General features: G+C 38.2%; 1 protein-coding gene across 1 annotated transcript in view; it reads right to left on the bottom strand.

Moving 5' to 3' along the window:
- Positions 1 to 18,177, bottom strand: part of ano1a (anoctamin 1, calcium activated chloride channel a) — a 64,733-nt gene that overhangs the window by 18,641 nt on the left and 27,915 nt on the right. Inside the window, exons 6-13 of the mRNA XM_067597059.1 lie at positions 14,800 to 14,854; positions 14,106 to 14,157; positions 13,020 to 13,075; positions 12,832 to 12,873; positions 8,731 to 8,795; positions 8,059 to 8,193; positions 3,518 to 3,678; positions 2,363 to 2,448 (exon numbers count right to left, since the gene is read on the bottom strand). Coding sequence (XP_067453160.1) covers positions 2,363 to 2,448; positions 3,518 to 3,678; positions 8,059 to 8,193; positions 8,731 to 8,795; positions 12,832 to 12,873; positions 13,020 to 13,075; positions 14,106 to 14,157; positions 14,800 to 14,854 — 652 coding nt within the window. The remainder of the gene's footprint in view (positions 1 to 2,362; positions 2,449 to 3,517; positions 3,679 to 8,058; positions 8,194 to 8,730; positions 8,796 to 12,831; positions 12,874 to 13,019; positions 13,076 to 14,105; positions 14,158 to 14,799; positions 14,855 to 18,177) is intronic.

Genomic DNA, 18,177 nt, shown 5'->3' with positions numbered 1-18,177 from the left:
GCTGCCATCAGCAGACACAAACAACAGCCACACTAATGAGAGGCCATAGGGATGGCCAGCATCAGGATGTCCCTCAGAGAGAGAGAGAGAGAGAGAGAGAGAGAGAGGAGGTGAAGAGAGAAACTATGCGGGAGCAAAGAGATTAAGAAGATGTCAAGTGAAAGGACCTGAGGCAGATTGTTAAGACACCTTGAGGGAGAAAAGGTTAGCGTTAGGTAACAGCGGCTGCAAAAATGGATCTAAAACAGTAAGTCAAAAAGAAAGAAGATTAAGTTTAAATATAAGAGATGGCAAGAGATAAAGCAAGCCGGATCCAAACCTTATGTTCCTCCTGCAAAATACACCACACACATAAAAACATAAGGACAAGATGTCAGTCAGCGGTCTTTGTCTCTGGAGATTCAAACATTTCAGTGTCACTTTTAGAACATTACAGAAAAATTATAAGAGCAAAAACATTTTCATAAAAAGATTACATTGTTCCATTTCATTATGATTTAAAAAAGAAGCTTCAGTATTGATGTCTGGTGGTTTGATGTGTTGTGTGGGAACATTTTTGTTGAGAGATGACTCACTACAGAAAAAGCCAGACGAGTTACATTCATATGCATATTCTGACCTGTGCCATCATGTTAGCCCTATTGGTAACACTTTGCTTTCCTGCTGTTTAGCAGTATACAAACATTTAATAAATAGTTTTAAACACAATATGATGTAGTTATAAGCAGATATGGGATATATAAGGATATTTTAAGGCTTTATTAATGTACAGCTAAAACTTCTCCAATGAAGAAATGTGTTTTACAATTTTGTTATTCCTTATCTGTTTATCCTTATGAGTGCCTTTTCAATTTTCCAACTACTATTTGTCGCATTCATTTCGCTATGCAGGAATTCTGCTCATGATTTGCAACTTACTCGGTAATCCATTACAGAACATCATGTCTGCTTTGATTGTTGTCAAGGCCACATTGGCACATCAACCACATTGTTACATGGTAATGCATTTTACAGTGCAGATTAATATGGAAGGTCTACACTGCATCAGGTTTTACAACAATAAAAGTGACAAGTTGATTTCTGTAGCGCATTGAAATGAATGGAGACAAATGGTTTTACTGAAAGAGAGGAAAGACATACAAAATCTAAAAAGTTTATGCTAGAGGATTGAAGAATATCATCCTTTGAGTATATTATGTAGCGTTAATTAGCCTTTTTGTTTGGTGACACAAGAAATGTCCATCTTCAAGGTCAAACAAGGACAAACAATTTATAGAAATGAAATAGCCTTACAACACATCACAATATGATTTGGATAATTAAACCTGGTTAAACAATGTTAAACCTGAGAGTTGCTATTCTCAACTCTCACAAGGCATCTTCAAAGTCTAACGATTGCAACAAAGTACAAACAATTTGGATGAATGAAATGGCTTCATAACTAACCTAAAAACCTATCACGAGAATTGTGAGAAAGTTTCAGAGTGACAGAGACACAGAGCGTCCCCGTAACCATAGTAACTCACTCTCACTCTGCCTGCATGTGCACAGCATGAGAGGAGAGGGAGAGACGGTGTGCTGCTGCCAGAAGAGCCCCTGACTGAGATTACTCTGAGCAGCATGCATGAGGATACATTACAATATAATAGATTTATATAATTTATATTTCTGGCTTTTCCCCTGATGGTCTGAATAACTTGCTGCTGCACAGTGCTGCTATTGCATTGCGCTGCTCTGTCTTGTCTGTCTGTGTGCCCTCAGTGCCCTCTTTTTGCTCTGTGACGTTATCAGTTATAACTTTATTTTTCACTGCGTGAGAAAATGGGTGTATGGCATGAGAGTGCGTGAAAAGTGCCAATTGCATGAGTCTCATGGTCAATGTGTGAGGGCTGGCAGCTTTGACTCTCATGTCTGTGCTCTAAATTTGAAGCTAACGTCAGCAGACAGTTAGCTTAGCTTAATATACAGACTGGTACCGGGGGGAAATATAGCTAGCTCTATGTAAACAAAATCTGCCTACCAGAACCTCTAAAGCTCACTAATTAACATATCATATCTTATTTATTTAATCCATACAAAAAGGAAGTCTCTGGCTAAGCCAAGAAATAGTCCCAGCACCTAATTCCCCATAAAACCACAACTTGTCACTCTTTAATAACCTGAGCTAACCACCTCTTGGCTCTAACTTAGGGTACAGACACAAGAGTGGTAACATTAGCCTATTTATGTTCTCATGTAACTGTTCACATGAAAGCAAATAAATGTATTCCTCAACATGTTGAATGATTCCTTTAAACTACACTTGTGGGTATATATCATCTTTCCAGCTTGTATTTACAAGAGGTGTGTTCCATTATCTCACCTCCTCCTCCTCACCGAAGCCTGTCAGGTCCCAGATATAGTTGAGTCGCATCTGACGTCTCTTCCAGTGCTCCATGAAGAGAACCGCTACACAACCAAGCATACACAGATAACTGAAAACAGGCTAAAACACAAGCTTATTACATGGAAACTTTTCTGTATGTACATATACCACCACCGTCTATAAATGACAAAGAATATAGAGTGTGAACATGCCCACTATCATATTGACAGTCTTGCTATATATATGTTACCTCTGTTTAAAGTAACTGATAAGATGAACATGTAGTTATGCACAAATGTGTATATTCTGTACAATGAACAGATTTTATATAATTCTATTAATGAGATAAATATGTATTTTTTAACCTTTTGTACAAATATGCTGTACGCTCATTTATGGACTCGTGAACTTTCATTTACATTTTTTTTAAATTACATTTTATCCATCCAGTATGTAGGGTTCCCTCAGAATTTCACTATCACAATATCACAGAATTTTTTTAGATTCAAATATATATATATTTTTGATGGTGTCATATATGATTGAAAAAATCTGAATGAAAAAGTTCACTGTGAAAGTAAGTGGAGGTAATGAAGAAACCTTTTTTTCAATTAGCAATGGCTGCATGATAAATGATTTTTTTTTTGTATACATGCACACACATGTTGCTATTTTACTATTCCAATGATGCATCTCTCTAATGAAGATAATTACATACAGTATGATGGGTTTCTTCCTCATCTGTTCCACAGGTCTAGGTGAACCCAGATGGCTGTCATGCTGTGACTCTGTCAGACACTAGCTTCATCTAAACACATAACACCTCCCTGGTCTGTAAGCCCTGCTGCTGCTAACAGATGGCAACATGGTTTGGCAAGACATCAGAGGAGGACCGGCTACATTTTCATTGGGTGTGTTTATTCAGGAGTTACCTCTATGGATTCATATTGTAAATTTCATGTGTAACTGAGGAACAGTATCCAGGTTTTCTGCTAAAGCTGTACTGAATGGATTAAATAGTGCTGTATTAGCTGGAACAGTTCCAGCAATGCTTAGCTGCACAGCCTGCCTTTGTTATGTTCTACTCATCTAATGATCTTCATCAGACCCCTTGGTTGCTGTTTTTAATATTGGATGAGAATGTGTCCTTACCCCAGAGAGCCATGAAGATGGAGAAGAAGACGGTCGCTGGGTTGTCGAAGAGGTGGCTGGCTCGGGCTGTACCACATGCTGTCACCAGTTTCCAGTAGCTGCAGGCGCGGTCGCACAGCGGACACATGGTGATGTTGTTCCTTGGATCACAAATCTCCATACTGACAAAATAGAGGTGGATGGAGAAGAGAAGTGGAAGACAGAGGGAGGAAGGTGAAAACAGGTCAGACCAAGAGTCTAGATTGAGGCTACAGGGCTAACACAAAAAATAAATCAAGTGATTCCGCATGTTCTTTGACTGAAGTAAGCCTTGTTTATTTACAGCCTGTTCTAGCGGACAAATTCTGGGGTATCAAATATGATTTAAAAGAACCAAATATTGCCATCTAGCAGTCCTGCTCATGATTTGCGACATTGCAGTAAGACCTAATACACCCAGATGGAGTGCTACCTCAGGATAAACAGAATGGCAAAATCTCTGACAGTCAAAATTTCTATGGCTTCAAGGTATGTACTGTGTCATTGTATTGCACAACTCTAATTGACATGCTTTGCACATGTTAAGTCTGTAATGATTTGATGTAGCAATCACGTGTTTGTGTGGATAGGTGGAGTCATTCTGAGGTTGGTGTCTAAGCCTGATGTTTACCATCCAGATTCAGACCACGCTGATAGAGATCTCCATATTAAGTCATTTGCTCAACTGAAATCTTATTTACTAAAAAAAACAAAACAAAACAACTAAATGAATGGAATCTTTTTGCAGCACAGAGTCAGGAATGAGACAAATCGAAATGCAGAAATTCACTTTGTACAGTGTTTGTAAAACTATTGCTATGAAAATGTCATCAGATTTTTATGCTGGCATAGATCAACAGCAATAAAGTGAATCAGTTGATTTGTATTATTTTTTCTATGCATTCATTGAGGATTATCACCAAGCACAGCTTCCCTCTGCTCTACTGACTGTTTTAGCGTCTTTCAGCTCCTTGTTTTGGTTTTACAGCCCATAACTTTACTGATTTGTTCGGTCTCACTGTTCTTGTCAGCCTTGTTTCCAGCACAAACATTCCTCAAGTAGACAAAAAACATGACTCCAAATGAATGCTAATGTTGCCCTGTGTCTGCAGGATGTATAAATAGGAAACTACAAGGTGATAATACTACTAAAACCCAATTGGCCAAAAAATCAATGAATGTAGGTTTAATGTATTTAGCATTTGAACATTTGTTATGCTAAATTATTGCTAACAAATAAATAAATAAAGTTTTGGAGTAGAAACAACTTATGCCGACTTTACATCAAATGACTTTTCAAATGATTTCACTGTCACGGACAAATTTCCAATGTCGGAATAAAACCATGAGAGTTTTGCTAGAGTTGTGGTGCGCTCCCATCATCTTGATTGTTTGGTGTAAGGTGGTCAAAAAATTCAATTTGAGCTGTCTTAAGTCTTAACTGACTTCAGTAATTTACGTTTTCTTTTGGCTGTTTTTTTTTTCAGAACAAACCACTGCGCACACTAGGGCAGCTGTGGCCAAAAGCAGCTTCTGTTTCTGCTCCATTGTACAACAGTTTTTCTTTTAAATTTCCACAAGAAGCAGAACAGGGAAATAATTAGGAATCTAGTTATAGTCTTGAAAATAGTGACCCTGCCCTGATAGCAAATTTCCTTTGGTATGGATGTGGGCCAAATGAACAGCAAAGATGTGGTCCACATTTGGAAGTGAATGACGGGCCATATCCGGCCCAAGGGTACAACAGCTATAAGTGAATCATAACAAAGCCAGACTTCTACTAGGAGTAAGCCAAACACAAAAAGTTGATATGGCTCATAGCTGGGCCTGATATGAAATATCTGTATGGCTGAGTTCTGTTAAGGCCTTATGGCCCTTATGTGACCCACATATGGCTGAGAGACCAAAATCTGTACTTATCCCAGAATTTAACCTTAACTATACCACACCTGTGATCTGGCCCACATTAGAAAGTGAATGATGGGCCAAATCTGGCCCAAGACTGTAATAGCCTTAACTGAACCATAACACAGCCATGAGTATTATCCCAGAATATTACCAAATGGTCTATACTTTGAATCTTAAGGCAAATAATCCAGAAATCTAAACATTTTAAAATGTCAATTTAATATGTCAAACTGGCAATTTACCTGTTTTTATACATTATGTGTTCTATATGTTCTGTATTTTCCCTAATAAAGCAAAGGTTATTAAAAGTAGTAGTTAATTAAGCCTTGGTTTTTGAAAGTGTTATTACTGCAATTTCGCAAATGTGGCATTTTGTGACACCTTTCATAGGCTACTAATACAAACGTAAAAAAACAAAACATGAGTAACTTTTTTTTTCATTTACGAAATCCTTTCAACACAGGTCTGTGAGCCAACCCACTGGCAATGACATTCCTGATAAAAGCCTTGGAGAACTTAGAGTGTCAATTGAGTGCAAATAAAAAGAACAACAAGAAGTCTATAGTCTCTTAATTGTCAGCGTCATGAGTTATTTTTTGTCTTTGTTTCCTCCCACCATCTCTGTCACCAGCCAGGTGAAGCCACTTTACCATCAGTATTTCCACCTCCTTGTCTGAAATGGTTGCCATCATAAGGTTTCGTCTGACAGTGTGTAATGAAGGTCCTCTTCATTACTAGTATTTTGTAGTGTGAGCATTTTCCAGCAAAATTTGCATACAGTACTGGTAAATTAAGAAGGCACAAACTTGAAGGGTGGAATGTTTTTTATTGAGATTGTTGCATATATTAATGATGTGTGTATTGTAGATATTGTAACTGCCTCAGCTGGAACTGATTGAAGGCCAGCCATGTGGAGACAGACATATGAGCTCATTATGTTGAGTTACCTCAACATAATGAGCTCATTCTGGTATAACCTTTGCCAAAATGATGGTGGACTGAATATAGCTAACTGAGGCTTGATTATGCAATAATATAATGTGTCATGTTTGTGTAGGTCACAGACCTCTGTTCTGTCTCCTCTCCAGGGTGTTCAGGCTAAAAGAGTCCCCAGGCTACCTGAACACCAATTTAAAGGTTCTGGGAGATACCATGTGGTAATTAGTGTAGGGGTGTTGATGTACTTTAATCTGCTGTTCAGGTTTTCTGTGATTCTATTGTAATGTGTAGCATAAATCTAGATCAGGTAAACTATTTGACATGGGTGTAGTATAAATGTATTTTAATGTATTTGTTGTTTCTGTGTAGTTTTGATGTTAGGGGAGGGGCAGATTTCCCTATACTGTGGTAGGGGTCGAGGTCGTTGCCAGTGGCAGGCTATATAAGGCTGCCAGTTTCCATCAAGCCCTGCTGCTGTCAGGATTACATGCTGCCCGTGGTCCACAGTATTTTATGGGGAGAATTATGACTGTTGTATTGTGTCTGTGGGTGAAATAAACACATGGTTGGTCGGCACCTAACCTCTGCCTCAAGCCTCCTGCTTTAAAGTCAAGCCGCTACATGGCCATCCTAACACAGCCCCATGAGAAAGCAGAATACATGAGACAACAGTAGTGTTATATTTTTAGTCATATCTTTGTTATATCTTCCTATACACACACACACATTTACCCAACCATAAGTACTTATAGAAGTCATTTGATGCTATCAGGGTGCAAGATCCCAAGTCTTTGCAAAATCTTCAAGTCTGTGACTAAAAACTCAGTGACCTATGACACATTGTCTTTAGATGTGAGAGGGTGCCAGACTTAAGTCTTTTAAAAGTCTTTTCAAAGTCTTCTAGTGTATGGTAGGCATAGACTAAAGACAAAACAGTTCATCACGCAAGCAACATTTGGAAACAAAGCTGCCTTACAGTCAATTTTTCTTATTACAAAGCCTCAAATACAATCGATACTGTCTGAAATGTGTTTTGTAGGACTGAGTATTGAAAACTGGCTTCAAATGTCTGGTCAGATTCTTCTTTTTTCTTTTAGACTGTTTTATTAAGTCAAAGTTAGTGGTTACTTACCGTATGCTTAGACAACATTCAGCATGTGAAAACTTATTTTGTTACATAAATAAATGGTTTTGTGGAAAAAAGTTTATGTAAGGTATGGTTTTGTTAAAAATACACCAGTAGCGTATTGGCACCAGTAGAAAAAATCCAAAGACATCCAGCTGGCCTTCTATCATTAGTTAATGGAACACATCAAAACAATGTTTAAGTCAACTCTGTCTTTACATCCCTGCCAAATAAATATACTGTGCATTGTAAGTTGAATTAAGACATATTGTGCATCTCAGCTCGTTTTCTAATGGACCTCAGTAAACAAGCTACATGTTATGCTTGATGTTAGGAGATTTGTAACACAACTACAACACCAATTAAAATATTTAAGGATTGCTTCAGCAAGAGGAGACAGAAAATTACTTTAGATTTAGACAGAAAAGACAGAAATGTTTTTTTGGAAATATTTAGTTTGGAAATGGGGTGTCTCTTTCCGTTTGTGTTTAATACAAAATGAAAAAGCAAAACATATGCAGGATGCGTGTGTGTGTGTGTGTGTGAGTACCTAGGTATGTTATCATCCACAGTTGCACAGCCATAGAGGAATACAATGACTCCCACGATGGCTGCAGGGATCAGCATCTGTGTGTAGACTCCTAACCAGGCAAAATAGAGTCCAACCTTCTCCCCAAAATACTTCCTGTAGGAGGAAATACCATTGAAAAGTGCAACATTTTATCATAATACCATTCCCTTCACAAATGAGAATATGGTGACTATGATTTGGTATTGTTTCTAAATATCAAAGCCACATTTCCCTTAAGATCAGTCCCTTCCGGTGTTTTTGGCTTTACTGATGCTGGAAATAATTTTCTCACCAGCCTTTCACTCCCTCCAGCAACTGCAAAAACATGGTTTCTGCAGCAATCTTGGAAGCAGGATCATGTTACGATGTTCATGAAGCCACTGATATGATTATTCAAGGGACTGATAACACCATGTTCCCACTCTTTCCTGGATCACATTCAGCTCAGCACAGGACTATTGCTGCTGCAGAAGAGCATCAGTGGGGTCTCAATCTGTGTGTGAGCATCCTCATCTGTGTTTTCTGCCTTCAGGCTTTGTGAAGACAGTTAATGCTGCTGTCAGAGCACCAGCCAGGGCAGACATGTGAGGGTGGGAAATGTGTGTGTAATTCACCCGACAGATATGACGAGAACACTGCTATGGATCTGACCTGATGAGTCCAATAGGCTGGTACTTGTAGAAGCAACTGTAGCTGGCCCACTCCTCATAAAGCAGCTGTGAAGAAAAGCAAGAGACAATAATCATTATTACTATATCATCAATTCTCATATATTATATATTAGACACAGTGTGTAGTTTTTGTCTTTATGTCCAGAAGTTTTCAATCCAGCACAAATATCAATATATACAGATGTATGGAGGAGATTTTCAGGGTTCCAAGAGAGAAACATGTTGATGGGACATTCTGTGCCTTAGTAATGTAAAAAATATATTGATAATACTAAACGAACAAAATACAAAAACCCAATTTTCATTGATTTGATTGAGTGATTGTTCTGTATCAGCCAGCAAGGCTTTTGTGACATCATTATGATTGATACTATGTGGTGATATTAGTTTTGTTTTTTTAATAAATAGAAGCAGTACTTCGTGGAACAGCAGAGTGGTGAGCGTGACATAATTCTGTTGTTGTGCAGATAAAATTGCGGAGGAGAAAATGAATTGATGAATTTACTATGTGGGCTTTTAGTGGACAATTCAGTTAAAGCCCCCTGCCTTGCATTTAAGAATTTATGGTATTATATGTCACTGTTCATCACAGCCACTTCTCCATGGGACTGAAGATACAGTATACAAGCATAACAGCAACTGATGCAACATATTCCATGATTACATACTCCTCAGGGAGCAGAGACATGTGATGTACTTTGAAACCACAAGAGTTGACAATATAGTCACACATGGTCCCAAGCAGGTTCTGTTTGACAAGAAATCAATGCAACCAAAAACAAGCCTGCAGGCTAGACCAGGGGTGGCCCATGGCATAGGCCACATTGGGGGTCACCTAGGACACCAAATGAGTGGGACATGTTTTTCTTATGTTTTTTTCTTACTGACAGGTACGCTTGCTTTTATATAGCTTTTGGAAATACGCACTTGTTCTCCCTTCTTAATGTTTTTCCTTTCTTTTTCAATGAAACGAAGTAGTCGTGTGCACACCCACAAAACCTCAGTGTTATAGATGCTGGATACAAAAAACAATCAAACTAGGTACAAGGACATTTTGACCAACCACAGGTCTTCCTCAGGCAAAGGAAGACCTGAGGAAGAACCTACATACTCGGAACAAATATGAATCACATGAGAATGGAATTGGTACACAGCCACCACCACTGTTATTTATTTAAGTCACAGGAAGATCTATTACTGTAATAACAGTGCTGTGTGAATAAGGATTGAGATGACAATGCGTACAAGATGTGTGAGCTTTAGAGGTGCTGGTAGGTGGATTGTTTTACCTTTGGACAGAACCAGTCTAGCTGTTTCCCTGTTTCCAGTCTTTAGACTTCTGACTGACAGATATAAGTGTGGTCTTGATATTCTCATCTAACTCAACAAGTTTTGAAAGTGAATAAGCGCATTTCCTAAAAATGTCAAACTATTCCTTTAAGATGCATTTCCCTCTTAAATATTTTAGTCTATGAGCATAGAAGTTCATGTTTGACCTTTAGTAACAAAAACGGAAATCACGAAATAATTTAAGCTTTAAATGTCTACCTACCAGCTTTTCAGAGCTTTCAGCTGCGTTTCATGCTCTTCAACAGCGAATAGAGCTGATATCGTCACATGACCTAGGTATGGAACTTGCTAACAGTGGTCATCATACAGTATGTATGTAACAAAATTGTAACCCTGGTCTCAGTCCAAGGATGTTCTTTTTCATCCTTGAACACAGGTCATGTGATGACACCTGAGCCAGATCCTATCACTGAAGAAGACTTTGGTATTAAGTTGGAAGCCCTGAAAAGCTTGTATGGACCTTTGAGCTTAGCGGATTTTGTTACACATGCTTTAGTCTTGTTTAGTTTACTGACTGAGGTGTTAGTAAAGCCTGGACCGTGGAATTGAGGAAATTATAATTAAATGTGGTATTCATTCTAGACATGAATGGAGCTATAATTTATAATATTTTATGAATGACTTCATGTGTTCATGGAAGTCTGACCAAATGCTTATGATAATTAAAAGAGCACTGATACGTGTGTGTGTGTGTGTGTGTGTGTGTGGGTGTGTGTACATGTTCTCCACTGTGATTAAGCATCATGTGGTCAAACACATTTATATGCAAATCACTGTTGTGCAATGGTCTTTACAATTATCATCAAACAGTTGACTGGATTTGTGCTCTACTACTGGTAGTAGGAACAGAGCACATAAATCACTATGAAACTGTGTAACATTTTCACACACAATCACACACTCCATTCACAGGCAGAGTACCAAGCTGCCAGGCGACAAATGAAGGTTTTTAATCACAAGAGAGAGGCCCAGAGGAGCTTTCAGATAGCAGATCACAGCAGACTGAGCAACAGAAAACTACATATTCGACATGGACTCTCTACATTTGCAGCCGAGGAAAACCCATTTCTTAAACAAGTACACACACATGTATATGTGGGATTGGGATATACTGTATATATACTATAAGTGCATTGTTGTGGAGGCACTTAAAGCACCAAGCTAAAGCTTTTCTGATGCTTGAGAACAACAGAGGGGGAATTATAAGGCTGTTGCCTTAGTGACACACAGCCTACGGTATAATTATGGAGAGTGTTAGCAGGGGAGGAGATGACTTTAGAATCAGTGAGAGCTCTTTCTTTCCAGTCTTGCCTGGTTTTATTCTCATACAGTGGGAGGTAAAGGCTCAAAAATGCAAAAATGCTGTCATGCTAGCATGGTAATCTGTCATGCTTTGTTAGTCATTATTTTAAGACAATCCCTAATTGGATAAGAAATTGATCGCATGTTTCACTATCAAATATTGTATTGCTTTGTCACATTTGAAATGAGGAAGAGGACAAGCCCTCCTGAACTCACTTACACTAACTAACACTCTTATTTTCAAAATAAAGACACCATTTCAAACATGAACCTGGTCAGTGATATAGTGAAGGTATCTTTCGTTTGATCTGTTCCTGAAAAAAACAGGAAAAATTGTTGGAGTGAGATATTTGAATAATATTATAATATTATAATATTAAATGATTTGAATTTCCCTTCGGGGATCAATAAAGTAATATCTATCTATCTATCTATCTATCTATCTATCTATCTATCTATGTAACACATTTGTAAATCTTATTGTGACGTGAAAGAGGTGCAGTATTGTGTTACATATATGTGACCATTTTTGCATATACCTCCTACATTTTTGGCATATATAATGTAAACACAGATGGGAAATCTATTTTTCTATGGTATTAAAGGATTTCATTTCAATATTGGCAGCACTGGACTTCCATATATACTATGGTAATCTCTGTCATGGTATTACAAGGAAAACCTCTAAGAAATCTCAACCAACTGAGTGGCATACTTTAGTCACTCATGAATAAAGTGTATTGCTTTGTTGCATTTTGAATAAGGATGAAGAGAGGTCCTTCTGAACTCACTTAAAGGGAAATTCTCATATTTTACAACTTGCATCTTATTGTTTACAATTGTGGCCATTCTGACTATGGTTCAAATCTGCACCTACATAGAGATCTAACTTACAAAACCAGCTGTTTGGTTAACCAAGTGGCAAAATACCTATTCATCTGCATTCTGCTTGCCCAATGAACAAAGTTTTACTGGAGTCGCGTTTTCCTGAATTTCCTCGAACAGAGGTGGGGAGTGAAAGTTAGCATGATCCATAGACAGATTGGTCACAATTATGAGAAAAATACCGTCATTTTCCCTCCTTCATTTAAAGAATAAAAAACATTTTTAAGACATGAAGAATTGAGAGGATTATATTATGATTATAGCTTATCTCTAATTAAAATGGAATATGAAAACAACATTTCCATAGTCATGTTTGTTATGCCCAGATCCTGCCAAGCCTCTTTTGTGAACATGAATATAATGGGCTTGTTTTTCCAGAGTTCTTAAAAAGAAAGGAACAGTCGTCTGGTTTCAGATTGGGCTTATTTTTAATCTGTCCAAACATTGTTTGGACTTGTTCAACAACTGACTGATGAATGTTAATGAGCTTAACATGCTGGTGGTGACCTCTGAATTTATTGACTCCTGCACCTGCTCTACTTACCTTCCTGTCGTTAGGTTCTGCATTCACCCCCTCGATGTCTCCCTGTAACACACACACAAATCCCATTTTCAGTGATTACACTTAGTTTTTACAGGCACGTAATGAATAATGCATTTAATTGAACACAAAATTATAAGTTGCCATTTGACAGAAAGCTGCCTGACTGAGAGTGTGATAGTGAGACTCACATCATGCAGAGGATAAGCAGACGTATAAACACCATTGGCTAGCAGACTGGTGATCCCTGTAAAAAGACATATTCAACAGGATTAAAATCCAAGACAAGACACGCACACACACACACACACACACACACACACACACACATACACACAGTGATGTAAGATTCAGCAGAAGAGCTCTCTCTAAACCTGGGAATAATGTTACATTTCCTCTTTAGAGTTATACTGTAATCCTTATAGTGACTGATTTACAATTTTGCAGAACACTCACTGTAGGGGGAAGCTGTGCATGACCATTCCAAGTCATCAACGTGTTTGTGGTAAATGGTAAATAATCGCTATCAAGCTTGCTTAAACTATCATTGTTCTATCTAAACTGCTAAAGTGTACTGTTATTCCTCTTTGGTGTTTTTCAGCAGTTACCAACGCCCTCTGCACTGGAGCAGAGCTGACTGTGGTTTGCATGTAGCTGGGAAAACCAAGACGGATTGCAATCAGATTTGTTACCTGGCCAATAGAGATGTGTATATGTGGCGAAGTGTAAACAAAAGGATATTTAGTTGCATATGAAACACTTGAAATAACAACTGTAGATGAGGCCAAAGATTTGAGCTTGATAAAATATGTATTTCCTTTATTTTTGTATACACTTTTACTGTTAAGCACTTTGATTTGTGTGAAAATTTGACTTCAAATATGCTCATTCATTTATTTTTATTCCTGTATTTATTTGTCATTTCTGCCACCAAAACACTAATGTGAATATATTTCCTCTCTACAACTAGGAAGCACTCAACAGACTGTTGACCCCAGCCAAGGCCAAATAATCTCATGAGCTAGCAGCTAGCAGAAATGACAGAACAGTCACATATGCTAGTTTAGATGATCACCAAAATTCCTTGAATTTCAAACAAACCCAGACATTAGTTTTGAATGTATGTTGCTCACAGACACAGAAATACACAGACAGAAAGAGACAAACACACCCTGCACTGTTTGCTGGTAGTAATTACACTACACTCTGATGAAAACAGGACAGATTAATTGCATATTGATTATCCCTTGTATTAGAGATATAGGGAGAGGTCTTACCCATTGAGTATTTGGCTCGGGTGCATCTTGTCCTCTTCAGTACCTCATAGACCTGACAACACAACAGACATTAAAAACTGAAACATGAGAATGGAGATGAGAAGGAGGAGCTGAATATTTACTTGTATAAAAGCAGAGGTGAAATTGTGAGAGGGAGAATGAGGCAGGCACATCACTACGTATTATAACTCCATCCTCAGAGATGCAGTTGATCCGCTCAGTGTAAAACACGAAGCCCTACACAGTTTTATTGATGAAAGCTGAAGCACAGCTGGGAGCCAACAGCTACTGTGATTGAGGAGCTCCATCCAATAATGAGAAGTCAATCACATTACCCAGTCATTAGTTAAGGACTGCTAAGTGTGTAGGTGTGTATGTATATGTGTGTTTATGTCAATACAGCAACACATGGATGCACATTCACAGATAGTTTCACATAGAGCTGAGAAGTCTTATTCGAGTGAACTACACATCAGAAATCACAGTGTGTCAGGACTTTGTTGTTAGATCTATGTAGAGAAACATACGGAATCAGGGGACATTAATAACAAACATTAATACAACAAATCATACACATTCTGTCATTGTAATAACTTCAAGCTTAATTAAACCCTGTTTCATTTATCTGGAGATCATATGTGGGCTCCTGAAGAAGCCACCTTTCAAATATGCATCTGCTGACACCAATACTTACTATTGAGCTCCTGGTCTTGCTGTCAAAGAATTTGTCCCTGTCAGACAGATCAAATCTGGCAATAAAGAACAAAACAGGCTCAGTTTAGGTTGCAAATTCAGAATGGCCCATTGAGCATAAAGAGGGCACACTGACAGTAGCATTTACATTATGTTTTCAATGTGTCCAATATCTTCAACTTTCAGTCTGAACAGCTCATGCTCCCAAAATGACAAAAATGCAAACATGAGGAAAAAGTATTGTTAATTGTATGTTAAAGTACAGCGGGGAGCTGGCATTGGTTTCACAACTAAATGATAATGAGGGGAGGAATCCTTGTTGGCTGAATCATTTCATGCAGCTCCCTCTGCAGCCACAAAAGGCTTTTACTACTTTTTCACATATTCAGTATTACTCCCAACACCTGGAAACACACTTTAATGTGTAAAATCGGTGGAGTTCCTCTTATATACTGGGGCATTAAATTGGAGTAGCAAATACACAACTGTGTATCGTTACAATATCTGATTACTAAAAGATAATTCACACCTGTCAGCCAAAATTGAGAATTCTCACTGGTTGTGGTCAAGTGCAGCTAAGTGATAGCAGCCAAAGCTGGCCAGTTTTGCGAATAGCCAACATCATAAAAATGCTATTGAAATGAATGTAGAAGGGACAAGGACAATCTAAAACCTAAACATTAATATGAACTGACTGCTGCAACAACCTGTGACTTCAGGTCCTAAGTCGAGAGAACAAATTACATATTTACTATGTGCATGAATTAAAAAAAGAAATTACGCCTGACACTCCGTACATACTGTGTGAACACAAGCACTTGGACATTAGAGGGTCAACAATGTACAGTAATAGTGAGTTCAAGCAGTGGCAAGATTTCTACTGCCTTTCTTTATAGTGTCTCAGAAGCTGATTTCATCAAAAAATTTTGAGTGGGTTGCTTCTGTCTGTCAGCTAGTACTAGTGTTGCTGGTGTGTTTGACATTCTGTGAGTGCCTGCCTCATTCTCCCTCTCTGTGAGTTTAATTTAAGCCTTTATTTAGTCCTGTAGTGATCTCCCTTCAGCACATCTGATTGGTTAAGTCAAAACTAGCTTAAATCTAGGAACATTAAACACCATGTCTGATAAAACCAGATTCAGTTTATGTGGTTTAAAAGGTCACATTACAGTGTAATTTATAACTAGGCTTAATCTCAGGGAACTGGCCCTGAATGTTTTCTAAATTGATGAAGATTAAGTGATGGAGAAGATGTGGAGGGTGATCTCCTGCTAGCTGTTAGTCAGAGTTGTAAATATAGCTACCCACTGCCCACTCTCTCCTCCATACATCCCAGCAGGCTGACGTTTATGCTAACATATTCTTCTTCTCTGATCACTGCCTTTGAAGGAGGCTTGTTTTTACTTGTTGGAACTGAACAGGAAGCATCTGTAAAGTCAGCACTTTTGCCTGTCAATCCAATTATAGTTGATCAAAGTGCTTTATTTTGTTATTTTCAAAAGCCTCCAACAACGAGTTGAGAATATGTAGATTCTTTTTGTGGTTCAGGCTAGCTGTGTTTGTTTCCTCAGGGGAGTTTCGGCACAATGCAGCAGGAGAGTGTCACGCTTTAGTTTCCCTGCCATGTTTCAGTGAGACAGCTTGATAGGCTTGTTGGGTGATTTTTTCGTCCAATTTACACCTCTGTGGTTGTTACTTCTCTCTGCTGTCTCAATAATTAAAGTCCCTGTGTGGCTACAGCTGCCAGTTTCATATTGATTTTAACTCAGAGGTAAAATGAAATGAAATATGGAAGCATAGCTGCACTAGGGCTGATGTTCTGATTAAACAAATCCTAAAGAATTTAGGTTCTTCTTTCAGATTTGAACTTTTCCGGTTAATAACTTTTAAATTGCAAAACTGTGGCTCTGTTACTATAAGAATAGGATAAGTGTGACATTATTAACCATTAGGACAAGTGTGACATTATTAACCATTATATCGTTTTAAGATATCTTCATATCAGGGGTGCTGGATTCATTTCAGAAGTGTGGGGGCCAAAAAGTGTGAGTGTGTGTGTGTGCATGTGGTCGATAAACCAGAGACTCTCATTAAACTTTTGCAGAGTAACTATAGCTTGCCTGCACCACAGGGTGGGGTTTAATTCCAAACACAAAGCTGCTAACGGCTGTTTGTGGGAATAGATGCAAGCTTTTTTGTTCAATTACCCAAAACTACGAGTTTACAGGACAGTAACAATTCTGCGGCTGAGTAACAACAAGCAGGCAATGCGAATGTTAACGTTGTCCTTGTGCTGTAAGCAGCCATGCTCAAAGTCAATATTTAACGACATATTGGAAAAAAACCCATTACTTTCCTGCTGCTTCACCTTTGCAAATTATCAACATGTGAAAATGTCGTTCATAGCCTACAAAAGCCAAAATAAATAGCATGCTGAATAGGTTTTGCCCATGGGCGTACTTGTCCTATTAAGAAAAAGTCATTTCACTTAAAAAATATTCTTCCCGTTTTATGTTTGCTTGCTTTATTTTACCTAATGTCTTAGGACGTGAATGATTGAAATGTCTTTTTACCATAAGTGTTGCAATATAGGGGCATTTGTGTGGATACAGTGATTTGTGACTTAAAAAGAATGTGGGAGGAGGGTAAAGTGAGAGGCCCAATGAGCCCTTGGACCCCCTAATTCCCATGCCCATGCTTCATAACCATATTCACATCATATTATTTGGTAGTTTTGGGGCATTTTCTCGTTTGAATGTGCTGAATTTTGAGCCAGTTTTGACATGCCATCTTTGTGGCATCTCTGTTGACTGACATTTAACTCCATAACACCACAGAAGAGGCAGAGATCATTTCTGCCTCTTTTAAATTTTCTCAACTCTGAGCCTGCACAGAGCAACATCATCTGCTAAGAAAATATGTTTAGATATCTCAAATGTTTCAACACATCCAGGTACATCTGATTTTCCTAATGTAAGCTGTATTAACAGATTTTATGACCAATTGGGGGCAGTGCAACAAGTTGTAAAGTCTACATTGACCTACCATCACAAAGTTGTTATGATTAACTTGCTAGCAGATAGTATACTATTGTTTACACATCCAGCAGACACAGAGCAACATCAGCATTTATTAGGAGTCATGTTTCTGGCCACCTGTCAAATCTAAGTCCAATATTCACTCTCCTTCCGGGAGATCTCTTTAGCTGCTAAATGCTCCACTGTGTTCTCTGGCTAGTTGCTAACTTTGTCTGTCTGCTGTTTGGTACAGTGCAGGTATCCTAAATTTGTAAGCTCATATCTAATTATTGTGTGTACATGCTTTAATAAACGGATTTCTGTTAACCAGGTTATGTTTACCCTGATGACCTTACTGATGACTC

The sequence above is a fragment of the Thunnus thynnus genome, chromosome 1 (genome assembly GCF_963924715.1).
Source record: "Thunnus thynnus chromosome 1, fThuThy2.1, whole genome shotgun sequence".
Taxonomy (NCBI): domain Eukaryota; kingdom Metazoa; phylum Chordata; class Actinopteri; order Scombriformes; family Scombridae; genus Thunnus; species Thunnus thynnus.
This window is presented reverse-complemented; position numbering and strand designations above follow the sequence as displayed.